Here is a 15,970-nt window from a genome sequence, read left to right as displayed (position 1 = left end):
TACTGGAATAGAGTTTTAGCTTTTTATAATGAATGCACCTAAAACTAATTATGTTACTAAAATTAAGATTTGATAATTTTTATTGACATAAGTTGAATTATGCATGTGAAATAGATTCTTTGTTTACATTTCACATACAAAACATATGAGAAATATTTCAAATTTTGGCAATTTGGTTGCATTCGACAATTATCGCTTAAATCAGATGATTTATTTATAAACTTATTTTTACTTTTTGTATCGTAAATTAACGATCTTAATGAGCAAAACTGTGTAAACGAAGCAAGTGTAAACTGGTATTACAGTCCAATTTGTGAAATATGTCCGTATTGTTTACCTAACAAGTGGTTTTACTGGATTCAAGTCTCACATTGTGGCTTAAAATACTTTCCACCTACCAAAAAAAAAGTAACTATATTACTTTCTATAATTATAACTAAATTTTTAAGTTTGTTTTAATAAATATACAGCTATATTTATCCATTTACTTCGTAGATCATCTTCGTAGAAAATGACGTATGTAATCAAAAATATTTAACATTATTATATATAAATTATAAATTATAAGTGTTAAATTAACGACCTAAGCTCGATGAAAATTAAACAAGTTATTGTAAATTGGTCGTAATTACAATTGATTATTAATAATTAAATTTATGCAAGTTCATTATTTCAAGATTTCAAAATAAATGACAACAATAATTAAATTACTAATTTAGTAATTATTAAATAATATATTAAAATAAAGATAAGCATAATAAAAAATCATGATTAATATATGAAACAACTTTTAGATACATATATACTCTTGTGTTCTGCGGTCAAAAACAAAATTCAGTTTACTTTAATTTGATTAGTTATTCTAATTATAATTAAAACTACAGAAAGAAAGGGAATTTTAATTAGTACAGAAAATATTTATATTTTTCTAGTTATTATATTATATGTAGTTAAATTTAATAGTTAAATTTAGACAAACTATAGAAAAATTTTGCATTTAAGATACGACTCGCTGCTAAAATGTTTGTTTATTAAATTAAAATAAATTAAATTAAGTAAAATTAATATAATTATATTAAAATAGAAAGCAATTTTTGGCTACCAGAGAATTTTTTAGATTTTCATAAAAAATTATACCGGCAAAAAACAATGCAAGAGACAACAAAATAGAACAAAGCAAAAACAATTTTATTGTTGCGGCTAAGTTACTAACGAATATCAGTAAAAGAGAATTGATAAAATCTTCAAAGTGACATGCAAAAAACAAGAATTTTGTAATTCATGCTTGTTAATTAAAATTAATTTAATTCATCAATAAGAACTCGCCTATTTTTTAATTCGGTTGAAGAAATATTATTTGAATATAATGAAAAATACACAGGTAAAAACCAAAGACGAGTCAAAAAATAAAAAAGCAAGCATTTGGTGAATTGAAATGAATTACTTACATCACGAACTTTGAATGAAAAATGGATATTTTCTGTAAATTACACTTGTTTATATTGAGCGATATTTTTATCTTTGAATATTCTACATGTACCAAATTACATTTCAATTTTTAAACGTGTACATAGTAGATATTGAAAGCGATACATTCATTTCAGGATTTTCCACCGCTTAAGAATGACAATCTTTTGCGAGCTGCACGTGGAGAACCTGTTGATCGTGTCCCAGTATGGGTCATGCGACAAGCTGGAAGATATCTGCCAGAGTTTCAAGAAGTACGTAAACAACATGATTTCTTCACAGTTTGCCGCACACCGGAGCTAGCATGCGAAGTGACAATGCAACCACTGCGACGTTTCGATTTGGATGCTTCAATTATATTTTCCGATATACTTGTAATACCGCAAGCATTTGGAATGACTGTTGAAATGCATGCTGGAGTGGTACGTGTAATAAGTTAAATAAATTTTATTTTGTATATTTTAACTGATATTACCACAGGGTCCAGTTTTTCCTGAACCGTTACAAACTCCAGCAGATTTAAGTAAATTAAAACCCGAAGGTGCCGTAGATCGATTGAGTTATGTAGGGGATGCAATAACTATGATGAGACATTTACTAGATGGTCGTGTACCATTGATAGGATTTACTGGTGCTCCTGTATGCTTAAAATATTTAAATTATAAATTTATTTTTTTTAATTACTGTATATTTATTTCATATTAATAGTGGACATTAATGGGTTATATGATTGAAGGTGGTGGTAGTAAAACAATGTCTAAAGCAAAAGCTTGGCTAACAGATTATCCAGAAGATACGAAAAAACTTCTTACCATGTTGACAACTGCAATTGTGGATTATTTAGAAATGCAAGTGAAAGCAGGTGCACAGCTTTTACAAGTATTTGAGTCGTCAGCAGAACATTTAACAAAGGAAGATTTTCTTAATATAGCTGTGCCTTATATAAAAGATATACATGATAAATTAACGCAACGCTTAACAAGTCAGTCCATACCATTAGTACCTATGGTATATAAATGTATACAAAATATGTTAAATATTTTATTATAAGCATTTTTTTATAGACATTGTTTGCTAAAGGAGCGGGACATTCTTTGAAAGAACAAGCTGCACTTGGTTACGATATTATAGGTCTAGACTGGACGGTAGATCCTGAAGAAGCACGTAAAGAAGTAGGACCTAATATAACATTACAAGGCAATCTTGATCCTCAAGATATGTACAAGACGCCGGAAGAAATACGCAGTTTGGTAACGAATATGGTACGTAAATTTGGCAAGACACGTTACATAGCAAATCTTGGTCATGGTATTACACCTCAAACACCAATTGTTAGCATGGAAGTTTTAGTTGATGCAGTACACAAAGCGTTGTAGTTGAAATAAAATCTTTTATTGGTATATTGGTATTTTAAATAAAATGCTCGATTGTTTAATAAAATGTGTTTTTGTGATACGTTAGGTAGTCATAACTGTAGAGATATGTATAAATAAAATTATTATAATTAAAATTTTTTAAATTTTGAATTACAGTTTTTTCAAGAATAAATATTCCAAAAGAAAATATTTCCTTCATATTCATTACTGCTTAATGCTGAATAATTAAATATAAATGAAAATATAGAGATGGCATTATGTTTTGTTAATTGATCGTTTATCATATTTCCTTTATTTAGATATATCTTCATACTTTATAAGTATAAGATATATGGTATACATCTTAATTTAGCATTATAACTTTTCAATGAAAAGCAGCTATATTAATATCACATATTTAGTTTGATTAAATATTAACTCCTTTTACTTAATCGCTACGTTTAATTTAGGAATAAAATATCTCAAATTGAAATTGCTAAATGCTTTGACGAAATTATTGTTCTCCCATTATATCACTGAATTAACTGTTGCTCATTTCGAAGTTTATCATATAGCACTATAGAGCTACCTAAACATACTAGAACAGTACCAATTACAACTTCTGCAATTAAAAATTATAATTAATTAAAAATAATAAATTTAAAGTGTCTAAATAAAACGTACTTCTGCCTGGTATCTTTTCACCTAACAAATAACCAGTAATTGCTGTAAAAACGAAACTCAGTGAATTTGCTACTGGAACTGCTGCAGTTATGCTAGTGTCCTGTAATGTATACACATATAATACGCTGCCGGCTTGATTAAGAAGGAACGGCACCCAGTATTTCAAACGCATACTTATCATTCTTAACTCTAGCAATAAATTTTTCCATTTCGATCCGGTATTAATTTGTTCAATGCCTTGACTGCCCAAGCGTATGAATGGATTTGTGGCACCCCATAATAGACCAACAATTACCAATAACACTAAATAATGATTATAAATGAGAAATATTTTGTTTATTTACAAAAAAGTTTTGCTTACAAATATTTAACATCTTTTTGTTTTGGTTTGTTAAATTTTATTCTATGAATATTTATGTTGGCAACTCCAATTGAATTTTTATTGAAATGTTATTGCCAACCAAACAAATTAATAATGTATGCTTTAAGACTTGTTCACATGGCCAAAGTTTATGCAAAACTGTTGTAGAAGAGGTCTAAGAAAAAAGACAAATCAACTAAATTAAGTAAAAACGTTTAGACATAAATCGATGTAAACGTAATTTTGATAGATAGACTCGATTTGCAAAAAAAATGTGCATACAGCATATCATAATGTTATGATATATGATATGTTAAGTTTGAACGTATTATTCATTATATCGCAGCAAAATCGTTTTATAATGGATTATGAATTTAATTTCAACTGGACTTTGTACAAATTACAAGACAGTCGTAGTAGTGGTTATGGAAAATCGAACGAACAAAATCACCATGAATTGTACTGTATGAAGAGATTACTTCATAGTAGCAATACGCAGCAATAAATACTATTGAAAAACATGTCTTATCTTATATTTTATAAACAAATATGTTTATTGTTATATTAATAAGACGTTGAACAAGAGTTTTTTATTTATAAACTTAAATATAAGTTTTGTTATTAATTAATTTCGTTAACTTTACTATTTCGAAAACAAGTATAATATTATTTTAAATATAATTTGCAATACAGAATTCTTACAAAAATTCAGTTTTAACTTAACCAAACATCGAGAAAATCTGATATTTTTTATATACTGAAAAATTGTTATATAAACTAAATGTTATTTTCTCGAGAATATAATGAATAATTAAAAAAGCTGTCAATATTTTATAAATTTTCTCACATAGATGGCGCCTTAAATTTGTTAAGAAAATGATACGAAGATGGCGTAAATATTTGACAGCTCACGTCAACCTCTTTTACGTCAGGCTTTCATTTCCGATAGGTTGGATTTCTTAAATATTATTTTATAAAATCTTAAAACATCACAGAATTTCCATTATATTGAATATAAAGTTGTTAAGTTTTATTTACTTAAAAGAATGCTCACTAATTTTATACTAAAATTTCTATCTGTATCTCTGAGCAAGTGTTGTGTTTTAGTTTGCGAATATTGGGTAGATATACATGTAAAGGAAGCATAGTGGAAATTTTGTTTTAAACAATTTATTGTTGTAAGTTTTATCTATATAATTGTTAATTTTGTGTTATTTTTATTTCAGGATATTGAATAGCAGAACTGCAATTGAAAATTAAAGAAAATGGCCAAAACAAAGGGAGAAAAACGTAATAAGTCTGCTATCAATGAGGTAGTGACCCGCGAATGTACAATTCACTTGGCAAAGCGTGTCCACAATATTGGTTTCAAAAAGAGGGCACCACGCGCCATTAAGGAAATTCGTAAATTTGCTGAAAAAGAAATGGGCACAACTGATGTCAGAATTGATACTCGCCTAAACAAGCATATTTGGTCCAAGGGTATTCGGTAAGTTAAAATATATTTTGTTAATATTATGTATTTTGCTTAGATGGTAATTATTTTTCTTGTTTGTCTTTAGCTCTACACCATTCCGTGTACGTGTACGTTTGGCCCGCAGAAGAAACGACGATGAGGATTCACCTAACAAATTGTACACCTTGGTTACATATGTACCAGTTGCTTCATTCAAAACTCTGCAAACTGAAAATGTTGAATCCAGCGATGATTAAACATCGTGAATGTTTAGGATTTAATTAATTTTTAATAAAAATTACACTTTAATTGGAAAGTAAATTACAGTTTTCTTAAATAGTGTTAAAGTGCTGTGTGTATGTGAGTAGTTTGTGCCAGAAACATTTTTCTTATGAATGTATTTAATAACAAATACTTCTGTCCACGTTTAAACCATCTGTGATTGTTCAAAATACTTAATAATCTGAGGAGAAACAAATGTAGTTTCTTGAAAATTTTATTTTTTATTTTGAGATTGGAATCAAATAAGTTATGCTAACAATTAAAAATCGGGTGGTTTTATACTAATTGAAATGAAGTTAACTAAAGAATACTTACCATATATAACAATTTTCCTTATTCTCTTACTATTATTGTATGTGTTCGCTAGTGTATCGATCTATAGCCATTGCCCTTTTGTGGGTAATATTTTGTTTCTTTCCAGAATATAATCTAACAAAATGACTATAGATTTGTATTTTAGACTGTGACTGATTGAATTATATATAGGTTATATATTTTACTGGATTCCCTTAAAAAATTGTTAGTTAATAATAGAATTCAGCGTTTATTAATTTGTTGGTGTTAATAAATTAGAGTTGAATTAGCTTCCTAATGAGATAACTACGTATAGAATATTTAATAGTCAGTGTAATACGTTTGAAAAATATTGAAGAATTATATTACAGATTTATGAAATAATATTACAGATATATTAATATATTATAGACTTCAAAAACACAATGATCTGTTGTTTACTTTCATTAATATGTACTACAAAAGTGTTCTAAGGATGATTAAAGCTACTATAGGATCCAATTGTGTCTAAACACCATGGCATTTAATTAAAATATATTTAGTAGATTGTATAAAATTTCGGTGTGCATCAGTTGGTAGAACTTCCTTCCTTGTGAACTTAATATTTAGGCAGAAGTGGTGAGCGAAAATTTGTTGTCAATATTCATCTCTGACTTCGAAACTCAGAACTGTTTTTTGGACTTAAATATATGAATCGTTTAACTTGTTCCAGTTAAAGCTTTCAATAAGAATATAAGTTCTTCAGTTTTACCAACCCTTTAATACGAATCACAATATAAATTAGAAATATTCCGGCGTGGAACGGTAATTTTTCAAAAACTTAACTATTTCTAATATTAAGAAAGTAAATTAAATTAATTATTATTATTAATTGAGTTGAGTGACTTGAATAGTCTTAACTGGAGTTATAATAAATTTCAAAATTTATTTACAATTTAATATATTTACATTATGAATTATTTATATACTATATAAATTATTTACAACTAAAGTATATACATAATTAAAGAATTCCAAACTTTGCTTCAATAATAGTTATATCATCTTTTCCGTATAATGCGATGAGATATTTCGGATCTAACGTAAATTGAATATTTTGCAGCTGTTTGGCTGGGTTTAACATGTAAACACCAAGTACCGTCTTAAAACCAACATCATCTTTAAGTTTGTAAGCTATTAATGTTGGATTTGTAGCATTTCTAAGTACATATAAGATGAGATCATTCGATTCTTTGTTGTTCGAGAATAAAATTTGTTGTGGTTCCACACAATTTAACGTTTGTAAATCAACAAAATTTGAACCATTCAATGATCTTAAATGGAAAATAATTTTTAGTGACAAAAATAAAAATACTACTAATGAATACTCACTTAAAAATGTTAATGGTACCTTCTTGTGAAGTGTTTGTTGTGTGTGCTTCTATAGCAGCTAAATAGAGCACATTATTGTGGGTGTTTTTTACAATTTGTTGTGGATTCATGACAGATATGTTTTGTATTAGGATCATGCCATCTTTAACGCTCCAAATTTCTATAGTCTCACTTAGCAGCAATGCAATCTTATCAATATTTAATTGTAAAATCTAAAAAAACATTATTATAAAATAAAATAAAAACATTAATTGGACACTCATTGTGGATCTCATTAAAAAGTAACTTCAATTATTTTTATATTATAATATTATTAAAAATCTTACTTGTTTAACACCAGTTTTCTGTATGACTTCTTTGGTATAAATTTCTATTGCTCCATTGCCATCAATGGTTAAACAATTTATAAGCACTTCCTGAGTTTCGTCCCTGTAAATAGCAAAGCAAGTGTTCTCCGCCAGTGAGAGTGAGACTAAAGATTGTTTATTTTGCTTTAATAATTCCGTAAAATTATTCGATATTTTTATTTCTTTAATATTTTCATTTTGCACATAATCATGCATGGCAAACAGACAATCAGCATCATGAAATCCCAAGCTCCACAGTTTATCCAGCTTATCCGCTTGAGCAGAGTCTGACAGCTCTAGAAGCAAAAATTTTAAAAATTGTTTGTAGTTTTTGTTTTTAGCGGGACAAAGTGTAAAAAACAATAGAAAACAATTTGAAAGAGAATTGATAAATGACAGCAACAAAACTGATAAGAAAACAAAAACAAAATTGTTTTTATTTTTAAAGAAAATAAAAAAAAAATTTAAATTAAATGTAATAAAAAGAAAAAATTGTGATAATGAAATTACAGCATTTGAAGAAAACAAATTATATTGTATTTTTGCTGTATATTTTGATTTTGTGTTTGAAAGAAATCCGAGCAGAGCAAAAATTGCCGCTGGTAATAAATACATGGGCATTCGAGGAAGCTAATATAGCTGCTTGGGAGGCGCTACAAAATACAGGCAGATCAATTGATGCGGTAATTGCTGGTTGTGGAAAATGTGAAGAATTACAATGTGATGGCACTGTTGGTTATGGAGGCTCTCCAGATGAGAATGGTGAGACGACGCTTGATGCAATGCTAATGGATGGCGAAACAATGAATATAGGTGCTGTAGCTGGTTTACGTCAAATAAAAAATGCTATTGGTGTGGCAAGAAACGTCTTGGAAAATACTCGTCACACTTTACTTGTCGGTGATTCAGCTAGCAATTTTGCTGAAATGATGGGTTTTCAACGTGAATCTTTGACAACACCAAACTCTAGAGCTATTTGGGAGGAATGGCGTAAGTCTAAATGTCAACCGAATTTTTGGCAAAATGTGCGACCAAATCCCAGTAAACAATGTGGTCCATATAAACCGCTACCTCTGATATTGGGAAATTTACATGATAGCCAGCGTTATGATTTGGAATTTGGACCTTGGAATCATGATACGATTGGTATGATTGCCATAAATACTGAAGGCTCTATATATGCTGGTACTTCCACAAATGGTGCACGACATAAAATACCTGGTCGTGTAGGAGATTCTCCTATACCAGGTGCTGGTGCCTACGCTGATAATGAAGTAGGTGCTGCTGTTGCTACTGGCGACGGTGATGTGATGATGCGTTTTTTACCCGCATTAATAGCTGTGGAGGGGCTTCGTATGGGTCGTAGTCCAGCTGAAGCGGCACAAAATGCAATTAATCGTATAGTACGTTACTATCCAGAATTTAGTGGTGCATTAGTAGTTACTGATCGTTATGGAAATTATTCTGCCGCATGTATGGGTATGGAAAAGTTTCCCTTTTCAATTGCAAATGGGGCACGAAATACTAGAGTGGAGTATAAAATATGTGCTGAAGAAACAATATATAGGAAGCATGAATTAAAGTGAGAATAATTAAGTTTTGAGTTATTACTGTTTATAATTTAATAAAATAAATTTAATTTTACTTAAGAGCAATCAAATCTTGTATAGTTACTATAATCCAAACTGTGCATGATTTAGTTTCGTGTCATTTTTATGTATTAATTTAATTGCGGTTTAGAGGAATAATCTAACAGACAAGTTAAAGTATAATCCTATAATATAATAGGATTATACTTATATATTTATATCATGGTTTTGTAACTATGATATGGTTATGAGGCCGTGACAGTGACAAAGTTACAGAAGGTGGAGTTTTGAGCACAGAGAAAAAAATATACTGTATAATTACCCAATTATATTCTGACCCATGTATTGGTATTTGTAATTCCTTTCATGTTATTTGCCATATAGATCATGCAGATATAAATCCGCGGTTTATCACAACAATAAATTTAAAATTAATAGTTGGATTAACCTTTTCGAGAACCAATTTTCTATAGTACGCAATTCAGAGTAACTTTTTCAGCTGCCCTATATGTCGATTTCATTTGGGTCGAGAGATTCCGGACTTTAAAGTTATAAACATTTAACATTAATAACACGAACAACAACTAAACGAAACATTTAGAGGCAACTAACATATAAATTCTGTTTTACACGTAAAAATATACAACTAAAGCCCGAAATAGGAAACGATATCGTCATATAACGTAGTTAAAAAAGTTACTCAGAATGACATTTTTCTCCGAAATAGATATTCAAGTTAAACTTTTCAATTTATTATACACAAACTTATTCAGTTTTTACATAAATAAATTTTATAACAGATCTTGTTTAATTTCACTATTTTGAGCAACTTTGTCTATTACGCTATATAGATTGATTGGCGATATACAGGGACTGAAAGTAATATATTTTTTTGCAACTTTTAGTTCAAAATTAACTTAAGTATGAATTTTTTTTTTTGTATGTGGAAAGCATCGAAAGCCACAATGTGCGACTTGCATTTGTAATAAAACCACTGCTTAGGAAAGCAAAATTGATCAAATTTCAGATATTGGACCTTAATGGTGACCATACAGCTGTTTCGAGTATTGCCAAATACACATCATCAGCGGTCTTGGAAATAATTCTTGTATTTAATTATACGTAAATAATTTCTTGACACTACAAGTATCAGGAATCGAACTCGTGTCCTGCCAAATTTGAAGCTCAGAGTCAGCACTCCTTAACCAATTTTTCTGAAGTTAATTTGCTATAAAAGTTCATTAACGAATTCACTTGCTGTGTTATATTAGAAGGAAATCATAAACTAGCTGTATGTTAGAATAATTGAATTAATTATATTTTTTAATTTTTAAGTGGTTAATTTCAATACTATTGTTTGTAGAGGCATTATTTATATATTCTTTCCTTTGAAATTTAATAACAAATCTCAAATTGGTCCACAGTCAAATCATGTTTAATACAAGATTCGGTAATAACAAATTTAATATTGTAATCTATTTATAACATTGCATTCATTACGATATATATCATAATAAATATATTTTTTTACAATAAATATTATATATTATGATAAAACTTCAGTTACACCGTGCAAAAAGAAAACGTATATCCTAACATATCTCAACCCTAAGTAGTATTATCAGTTTGCCTTATTTTAATAATTTCTTAAAATATATCAAAGTGTGAATCATTAATTAGATTTTTTTAATATTTTATTACTCTAAAGATAATGGTCATTTTTACATGTGCAATGTTTCAGGGAATTGAATGAATTTTTCTTGATGTATTTGTACCTAAAGATATATATTTATTTCTGGTTTATTTTCATTATTTATATATAGATTTTTTTAATTTTGAAATTGCATTAAATTTTTATTTTTAATATTTAATTTCTGTTACAATTTTCCCTCCAAAACTTTTGCTATTTCCTTTTATATAATATTCGTATGAGTGCAATGAATATATATCAATGTTTATCAAATGTTAATTATGTTGTTTCTGTTTATCTTTTGTGTTTCATTCTCAACATTCCGCGCGTCTGCATATACAAAAAGGCAATTCGAATGAATGTAAGAATTAACATTGCAAAGAAGAGTGGAAAGCGATTTGCGGAGTTTAACAATTCTTTTTAAAAAAGTTAGACTTTATTATTTTAATAAGTTCATTCAAAATTGTATAAATTTATTAGTTTATGTTAATTAATTAAAATTTTATTAAAATGCCAATACAACTTGACGTAATTCTAAAAGACATCTCGGAAGAAAAAGTTCTTCATCCAAATTATCCTACCCCTAGTAAAAAAGAAGTTGATGACGCTTGGGCGCGTGTTAGCAAAAAAAATGTTTTATCAGGTATATTTGCGATACTAAAATAAAACCCAATACGTAATATGATAGTATTTGACAAGTTTTTATATTATAAATAGTTTAATGTAGAAAACATTAAATGGCGTTGCTTAATAATGTAAATATTAGAAAATAGATTTATAGAGTCTGTTTGAAATTACACAAAAAAACATTCCGTTAAAATTTAATTTTACATAAAACAATAATTTTATTATTATTAAATCAATTTTAATTTTATATATATTTTTTTAGTACACGAAGCACGATCAATTTTTAAGGTTTTACAAAGGAAATATGAACAGGAAAGAGTCAAACCAACATCATCATGGAAATTATTTAAGATTATGGAAATCATACACACCAAAATTGAAGAAAAACCAGAAGAAAAACACGATGAGTAAGTTATGTTAAGTAAAGAAATTGTTAATTATAAAGTAAGAAAGTAAGTAAGTAAACTAAGAATTCCTTGAAGAAAATCTCAGGGTTAAGCGATTACTACATTAGATTAGATATACTTATCTTCCAAAGTTTTTTTTATTATAAAGTAGCCTTCTTGTAAGTTTGGCTTGAGTAGTAAACTGAACTCTGGCACTAGTAATCGTGACACGAAAAGTGAACGACAGTGGATCGTCTGTGTTGACAAGTGGCCCCAAAAACAGATCCGGTTACTTCTGTTACCATGTAGTTTTGTCTTTTTATTGTGATTACCACACATTTGATATAAATATATTATGATCGATCGTTTACTATTTATTATGTGCTCACAATAATGTCCTAAGTGGGCTTAAATCGACAGTCACCCTTCACTTATACAACAATTTTTTTTGTTGTATAATTCTGGGGTTCGAATCCGACAAAAAACAACGCAACCTTATATTATAAATTTATCTCCAATATTCAATTTTAGGGCATTATTTTTTCATATACCTAATTGATTAAATTAATATTCCATTGGGTCATTTGTATGGCATCCTTTTTTAAATAAATTCTTATACTTTTTTAAGGAGACCACTTAACAATAAAGTTGTCTTCAAGTTTTAGATTAGATAAAGTTAGATAATGTGACAGTCGGTTTATTAATTAATTAATATTCCATTAAGTAATTTGTATGGCATCCTTTTTTAAATAAATTCTTATACTTTCTTAATGAGACCACTTAACAATAAAGTTGTAAGCTTTGGTTTATAAAAGAAGAAAATTCTACAAATATTATATAACATATTATATATGTTATGTTATTCATGATATTGAAAAATGACCTTAAAAATGAATAGTTTATAGATACTTAAATCATTCAAAAAAAAAAAATCTATTAATTATTGTTTCTTTCATATAATAGAGATCCAGGCACAGCTACAGAAGAGGACGAAGAATACGAAATGCTTGAAGTTCAAGAAGACGAAGAACAACCTGTAAATACATCACATAATACTGGTTCTAGTTCAGATAATGAAACGTCAAAGCATAAAGTAAATGATGGCAATAAATCTCCTGAAAAAGATGAAAAGCCACAAAGGAAATCTTCATCTTATACAACTAAATCGTTTTCTGTTACAAGTGCTCCAGCCAGCTCAAGCAATACAAATACAATATCTCAAACTGAAGAGAAAAAACTTTTAAATATAATGGCTTCATCGTCACCACGTCCTCCACTGTCACAAACAACAAATGTTACCGTAGCGGCCTTAAATAAAAAAGGTATAACCATGAAGAAAACTTCCGTAAGCTCTGCAGCTATATCAAAAGCCCAAACAACAACAACTGGTGTGCAAGTTAAAAATTCATCCGGTAGTTTACCATTTATAACATTACAAATTTTATTTGTTTATATAATATTTGCTCTTATATTGTAGGACGAATGGGTTTGCTTGAAGTTGGCAAGACGATTCAAATGCCAGAATCGTTAAAACGTAAATTATCACAAGAGCAGAATGCCATACAAGTGAAGAAGTTAAATCTAAATACAACGCAATCCACAAACATATCCCCATCATCCAAAACTGCGTCGCAAGCAACAAACCCGATAACATCGCAATATGTTCAAGTGAAACAGGAGCGTGAGGATACCGAACCACATAATATTAACCTTATAACTATACCAGCTAATCCATCACGTAATGATATTACGAATGGCTTGGTATCAGGTAATACACCCTGTTCATCAACTGCTGCTACAGTTGCAACATCAAGCAATGGATTTTCTTCACACTTAGAGGATATTGATTATAAAAATGATATTATATTTGATGTAGGTTCAGGTATAAATACAACTAATTTGACAAAAATAAACACAGCAAATCCTGCAGCTGAAATAATCAACTTTGGCAATTTTGACAATTCATTGCCGCCGACATTCTTTAAGAATCTCTGCAATTCATCACGGCACGAGGCTTTAGGATTGTACTTGGCCAATATTATGAACCGTATATCTGAACGTGCTGCTGCTAAATTGGAATTGGCAGTTTTACGTTCAATCATTGATATACAAAGTGAGGAATTAGAGCAGTAAATTTTTATCCACATAAATTTATCTATTTATAAAAAAATTTATACTGTAACACGATTCAGTATAAAGCACATAAGCCGTACTCGTTTCATATTATTTGTAGCATTAACTTTTTGTTTTTAAGCATGAGCATCATGCGTTATGTTAAACATTTCCGTAACTATACATAAATTATACTTTTTTTTTATTAATATAAATACAAAACTAGTATTGATTAATTGATTTTAAATAAAATTGAGATAAATTTATATACCGCTTATACATTAAATTAATGTGCATAGTTTAATCTAGACTCTAACTATAGGTGGACTAAGTAGGAGCTTACTAAAACAACTTTCAAGAATCGTTGTGACACCATGGGTGATGTGGTATAAACCAGACCTGAAGAACTGCCTTAAAAGTAGAAGTCTGAAGCAGTTAGCGTATGAAGTACATCCCGTTGGTAAGGTGCTGCTATATCTCTAACTTTAAAAGTTCACAAATCTGTCAGGTCATTTAGAAAAGGGGTGAGCATTAAAGATTTTAAACTTTCATATATCATCTAGCGTATGCATTACATCTCGTTGGTAAGGCGTGGCCACCCAATTTAATAAAGTAAAAGGAAACCATTCCGACGAGTCCATACGGCTATATCTTTAACTTTATAAGATGGTAACTCTGTCAGATCATTTAGAAAGGGAGCATCAAAGATTTAAAATAGTTCAATGATGAGCACTAACACGTAAACTGACGTTCAGTTTCCATCTCATCTGCAGAGTCACAACCCCGACAATAAGCGTTATAAAAAAGACTAAGTCTTATTTCATGTCTTCGTTATATATCTGTACTGAGTTGGTTCCACTTTACTTGAAGAAGCCGACTGGTGCGAATTTTGGGCAAGCGAGTTCTGTGATCTGAACAAACTTTCTCCTCCAGGGCTGTCACTGTTAACCCCAAGTATTTATAATTAGTCGCTGGTTTACCTATTGCAAAAAGAATACTTATATCCGAAAAGTCAATAACAGAGCACAACGTGACTGCTTCAGTGCGTTTGTTTCCATAATAGTTATACAAATTGCTTCTGTGAACAGAAATCAATATGAATTGAGTACCTACCACTCTAGTTAGTTCGTTGAGAGAAGCACGGTATTTGCAAACCGTAAAAAAAGTAGCTGTAAAGCACACTTGATGTATAATTGTAGCTGAGCTGTCCTAGAAAATTACGAATCTTAATCTTATTTCTGTTTGTTCGTTGCTGGCAAGCAAAGACACTTCGTCCAATTGTGGTAAAGTTCCTGTCTCTAAATTTAGGTTCCTTAACATATCTCTATATATTTTTTTCAATTCTGACCTTTTCTTATTTTCTTTCCCCAATATAATTGGCGTTTGTTCTTTTTTTCCCTTGACATAGTAAGTCAACTGACGGTATGATATCTTCTCCCCGGAGCAGGTGGGGCATACCAAAACTTATAACAACAATACGATATAATAAACATACATTTTTACTTTTACTTACGATTTTCGTGTAGAAACTTTTGGAATTCTGCATTCCAGCGATAAAATTGCATAGCACTCTTATTATTTTGACTGCCAACAGCTATAACATCTGCAAGAGACTCATTATATTGTAGAGTAATTGGAATAATTGTAGTAGCATTGCTTGACCATAAAACTTGTCGAAGTTTGAAATGATGGAAGGCATTATATTGAACTGTAAATAAAACAAAACAGGGATTTTTTTATTTTTGTAGATTAAATAAATAATTGATCAAACTGAAATCAGAGAAAATTTTCTTTGGTGTGAACGCATAGCAAAATTGACATAATTTCTAAGAACACAAGAAATGAGAGCAGCAAAGAAAAAATATTTTTACACACACAAAAAAATTGTAATTCAAAATGCAATGTAATTCAAAATGTAATTCAAAAATTGTAATTTGTAATGCAAAGAA

The 15,970-nt window shown here is 29.3% G+C and overlaps 6 protein-coding genes across 6 annotated transcripts; 4 read left to right on the top strand and 2 right to left on the bottom strand.

The window, feature by feature from the left end:
- Positions 1-1,223: 1,223 nt before the first annotated feature.
- Positions 1,224-2,924, top strand: LOC119684502 (uroporphyrinogen decarboxylase-like). Its single transcript, XM_038098553.1, has 5 exons — positions 1,224-1,381; positions 1,605-1,889; positions 1,948-2,106; positions 2,176-2,475; positions 2,532-2,924. Exons 1-5 carry the CDS (start codon positions 1,367-1,369, stop codon positions 2,841-2,843), a joined length of 1,071 nt encoding a protein of 356 aa, XP_037954481.1. The 5' UTR covers positions 1,224-1,366; the 3' UTR covers positions 2,844-2,924.
- A 184-nt stretch (positions 2,925-3,108) lies between these two features.
- LOC119683265 (transmembrane protein 234 homolog) lies at positions 3,109-3,959 on the bottom strand. The gene is made up of 3 exons (XM_038096906.1): positions 3,868-3,959; positions 3,507-3,809; positions 3,109-3,444 (listed from the first exon to the last, which is right to left on the bottom strand). The coding sequence occupies exons 1-3, from the start codon at positions 3,878-3,880 to the stop codon at positions 3,356-3,358; spliced, it is 405 nt and encodes a 134-aa protein (XP_037952834.1). The 5' UTR covers positions 3,881-3,959; the 3' UTR covers positions 3,109-3,355.
- A 766-nt stretch (positions 3,960-4,725) lies between these two features.
- On the top strand, positions 4,726-5,644 carry LOC119680453 (60S ribosomal protein L31). The gene is made up of 3 exons (XM_038093272.1): positions 4,726-4,816; positions 5,094-5,356; positions 5,430-5,644. Exons 2-3 carry the CDS (start codon positions 5,133-5,135, stop codon positions 5,578-5,580), a joined length of 375 nt encoding a protein of 124 aa, XP_037949200.1. The 5' UTR covers positions 4,726-4,816; positions 5,094-5,132; the 3' UTR covers positions 5,581-5,644.
- A 1,258-nt stretch (positions 5,645-6,902) lies between these two features.
- LOC119674336 lies at positions 6,903-15,756 on the bottom strand. The gene is made up of 4 exons (XM_038085471.1): positions 15,535-15,756; positions 7,597-7,913; positions 7,271-7,482; positions 6,903-7,212 (listed from the first exon to the last, which is right to left on the bottom strand). The coding sequence occupies exons 1-4, from the start codon at positions 15,584-15,586 to the stop codon at positions 6,903-6,905; spliced, it is 891 nt and encodes a 296-aa protein (XP_037941399.1). The 5' UTR covers positions 15,587-15,756.
- On the top strand, positions 8,110-9,263 carry LOC119677493 (putative N(4)-(beta-N-acetylglucosaminyl)-L-asparaginase GD10667). The gene has a single exon (XM_038088855.1). It carries the CDS (start codon positions 8,118-8,120, stop codon positions 9,201-9,203), a length of 1,086 nt encoding a protein of 361 aa, XP_037944783.1. The 5' UTR covers positions 8,110-8,117; the 3' UTR covers positions 9,204-9,263.
- LOC119677491 (flocculation protein FLO11-like) lies at positions 11,231-14,287 on the top strand (the record flags this gene model as incomplete). The annotated part of the gene is given in 4 exon segments (XM_038088854.1): positions 11,231-11,539; positions 11,786-11,930; positions 12,873-13,321; positions 13,387-14,287. Coding segments are annotated over 4 exon segments (1,383 nt in total). The 5' UTR covers positions 11,231-11,406.
- Positions 15,757-15,970: the final 214 nt, after the last annotated feature.

Source organism: Teleopsis dalmanni, chromosome 2, assembly GCF_002237135.1.
Source record: "Teleopsis dalmanni isolate 2A chromosome 2, ASM223713v2, whole genome shotgun sequence".
Classification (NCBI taxonomy): domain Eukaryota; kingdom Metazoa; phylum Arthropoda; class Insecta; order Diptera; family Diopsidae; genus Teleopsis; species Teleopsis dalmanni.
This window is presented reverse-complemented; position numbering and strand designations above follow the sequence as displayed.

Coding starts and splice junctions, on each gene's coding strand:
- LOC119674336 (XM_038085471.1), bottom strand. CDS start 15,586: ATGCAATTTTATCGCTGGAATGCAGAATTCCAAAAGTTTCTACACGAA. Junction 7,483..7,596: donor AGAAAACTGGTGTTAAACAA/GTAAGATTTTTA, acceptor ATGTTTTTTTAG/ATTTTACAATTAAATATTGA. Junction 7,213..7,270: donor GGTACCATTAACATTTTTAA/GTGAGTATTCAT, acceptor TTTCCATTTAAG/ATCATTGAATGGTTCAAATT.
- LOC119683265 (XM_038096906.1), bottom strand. Junction 3,445..3,506: donor TGAAAAGATACCAGGCAGAA/GTACGTTTTATT, acceptor TTTTAATTGCAG/AAGTTGTAATTGGTACTGTT.
- LOC119677493 (XM_038088855.1), top strand. CDS start 8,118: ATGAAATTACAGCATTTGAAGAAAACAAATTATATTGTATTTTTGCTG.
- LOC119684502 (XM_038098553.1), top strand. Junction 1,890..1,947: donor TTGAAATGCATGCTGGAGTG/GTACGTGTAATA, acceptor ATATTACCACAG/GGTCCAGTTTTTCCTGAACC. Junction 2,476..2,531: donor CCATACCATTAGTACCTATG/GTATATAAATGT, acceptor ATTTTTTTATAG/ACATTGTTTGCTAAAGGAGC.
- LOC119680453 (XM_038093272.1), top strand. CDS start 5,133: ATGGCCAAAACAAAGGGAGAAAAACGTAATAAGTCTGCTATCAATGAG. Junction 5,357..5,429: donor ATTTGGTCCAAGGGTATTCG/GTAAGTTAAAAT, acceptor GTTTGTCTTTAG/CTCTACACCATTCCGTGTAC.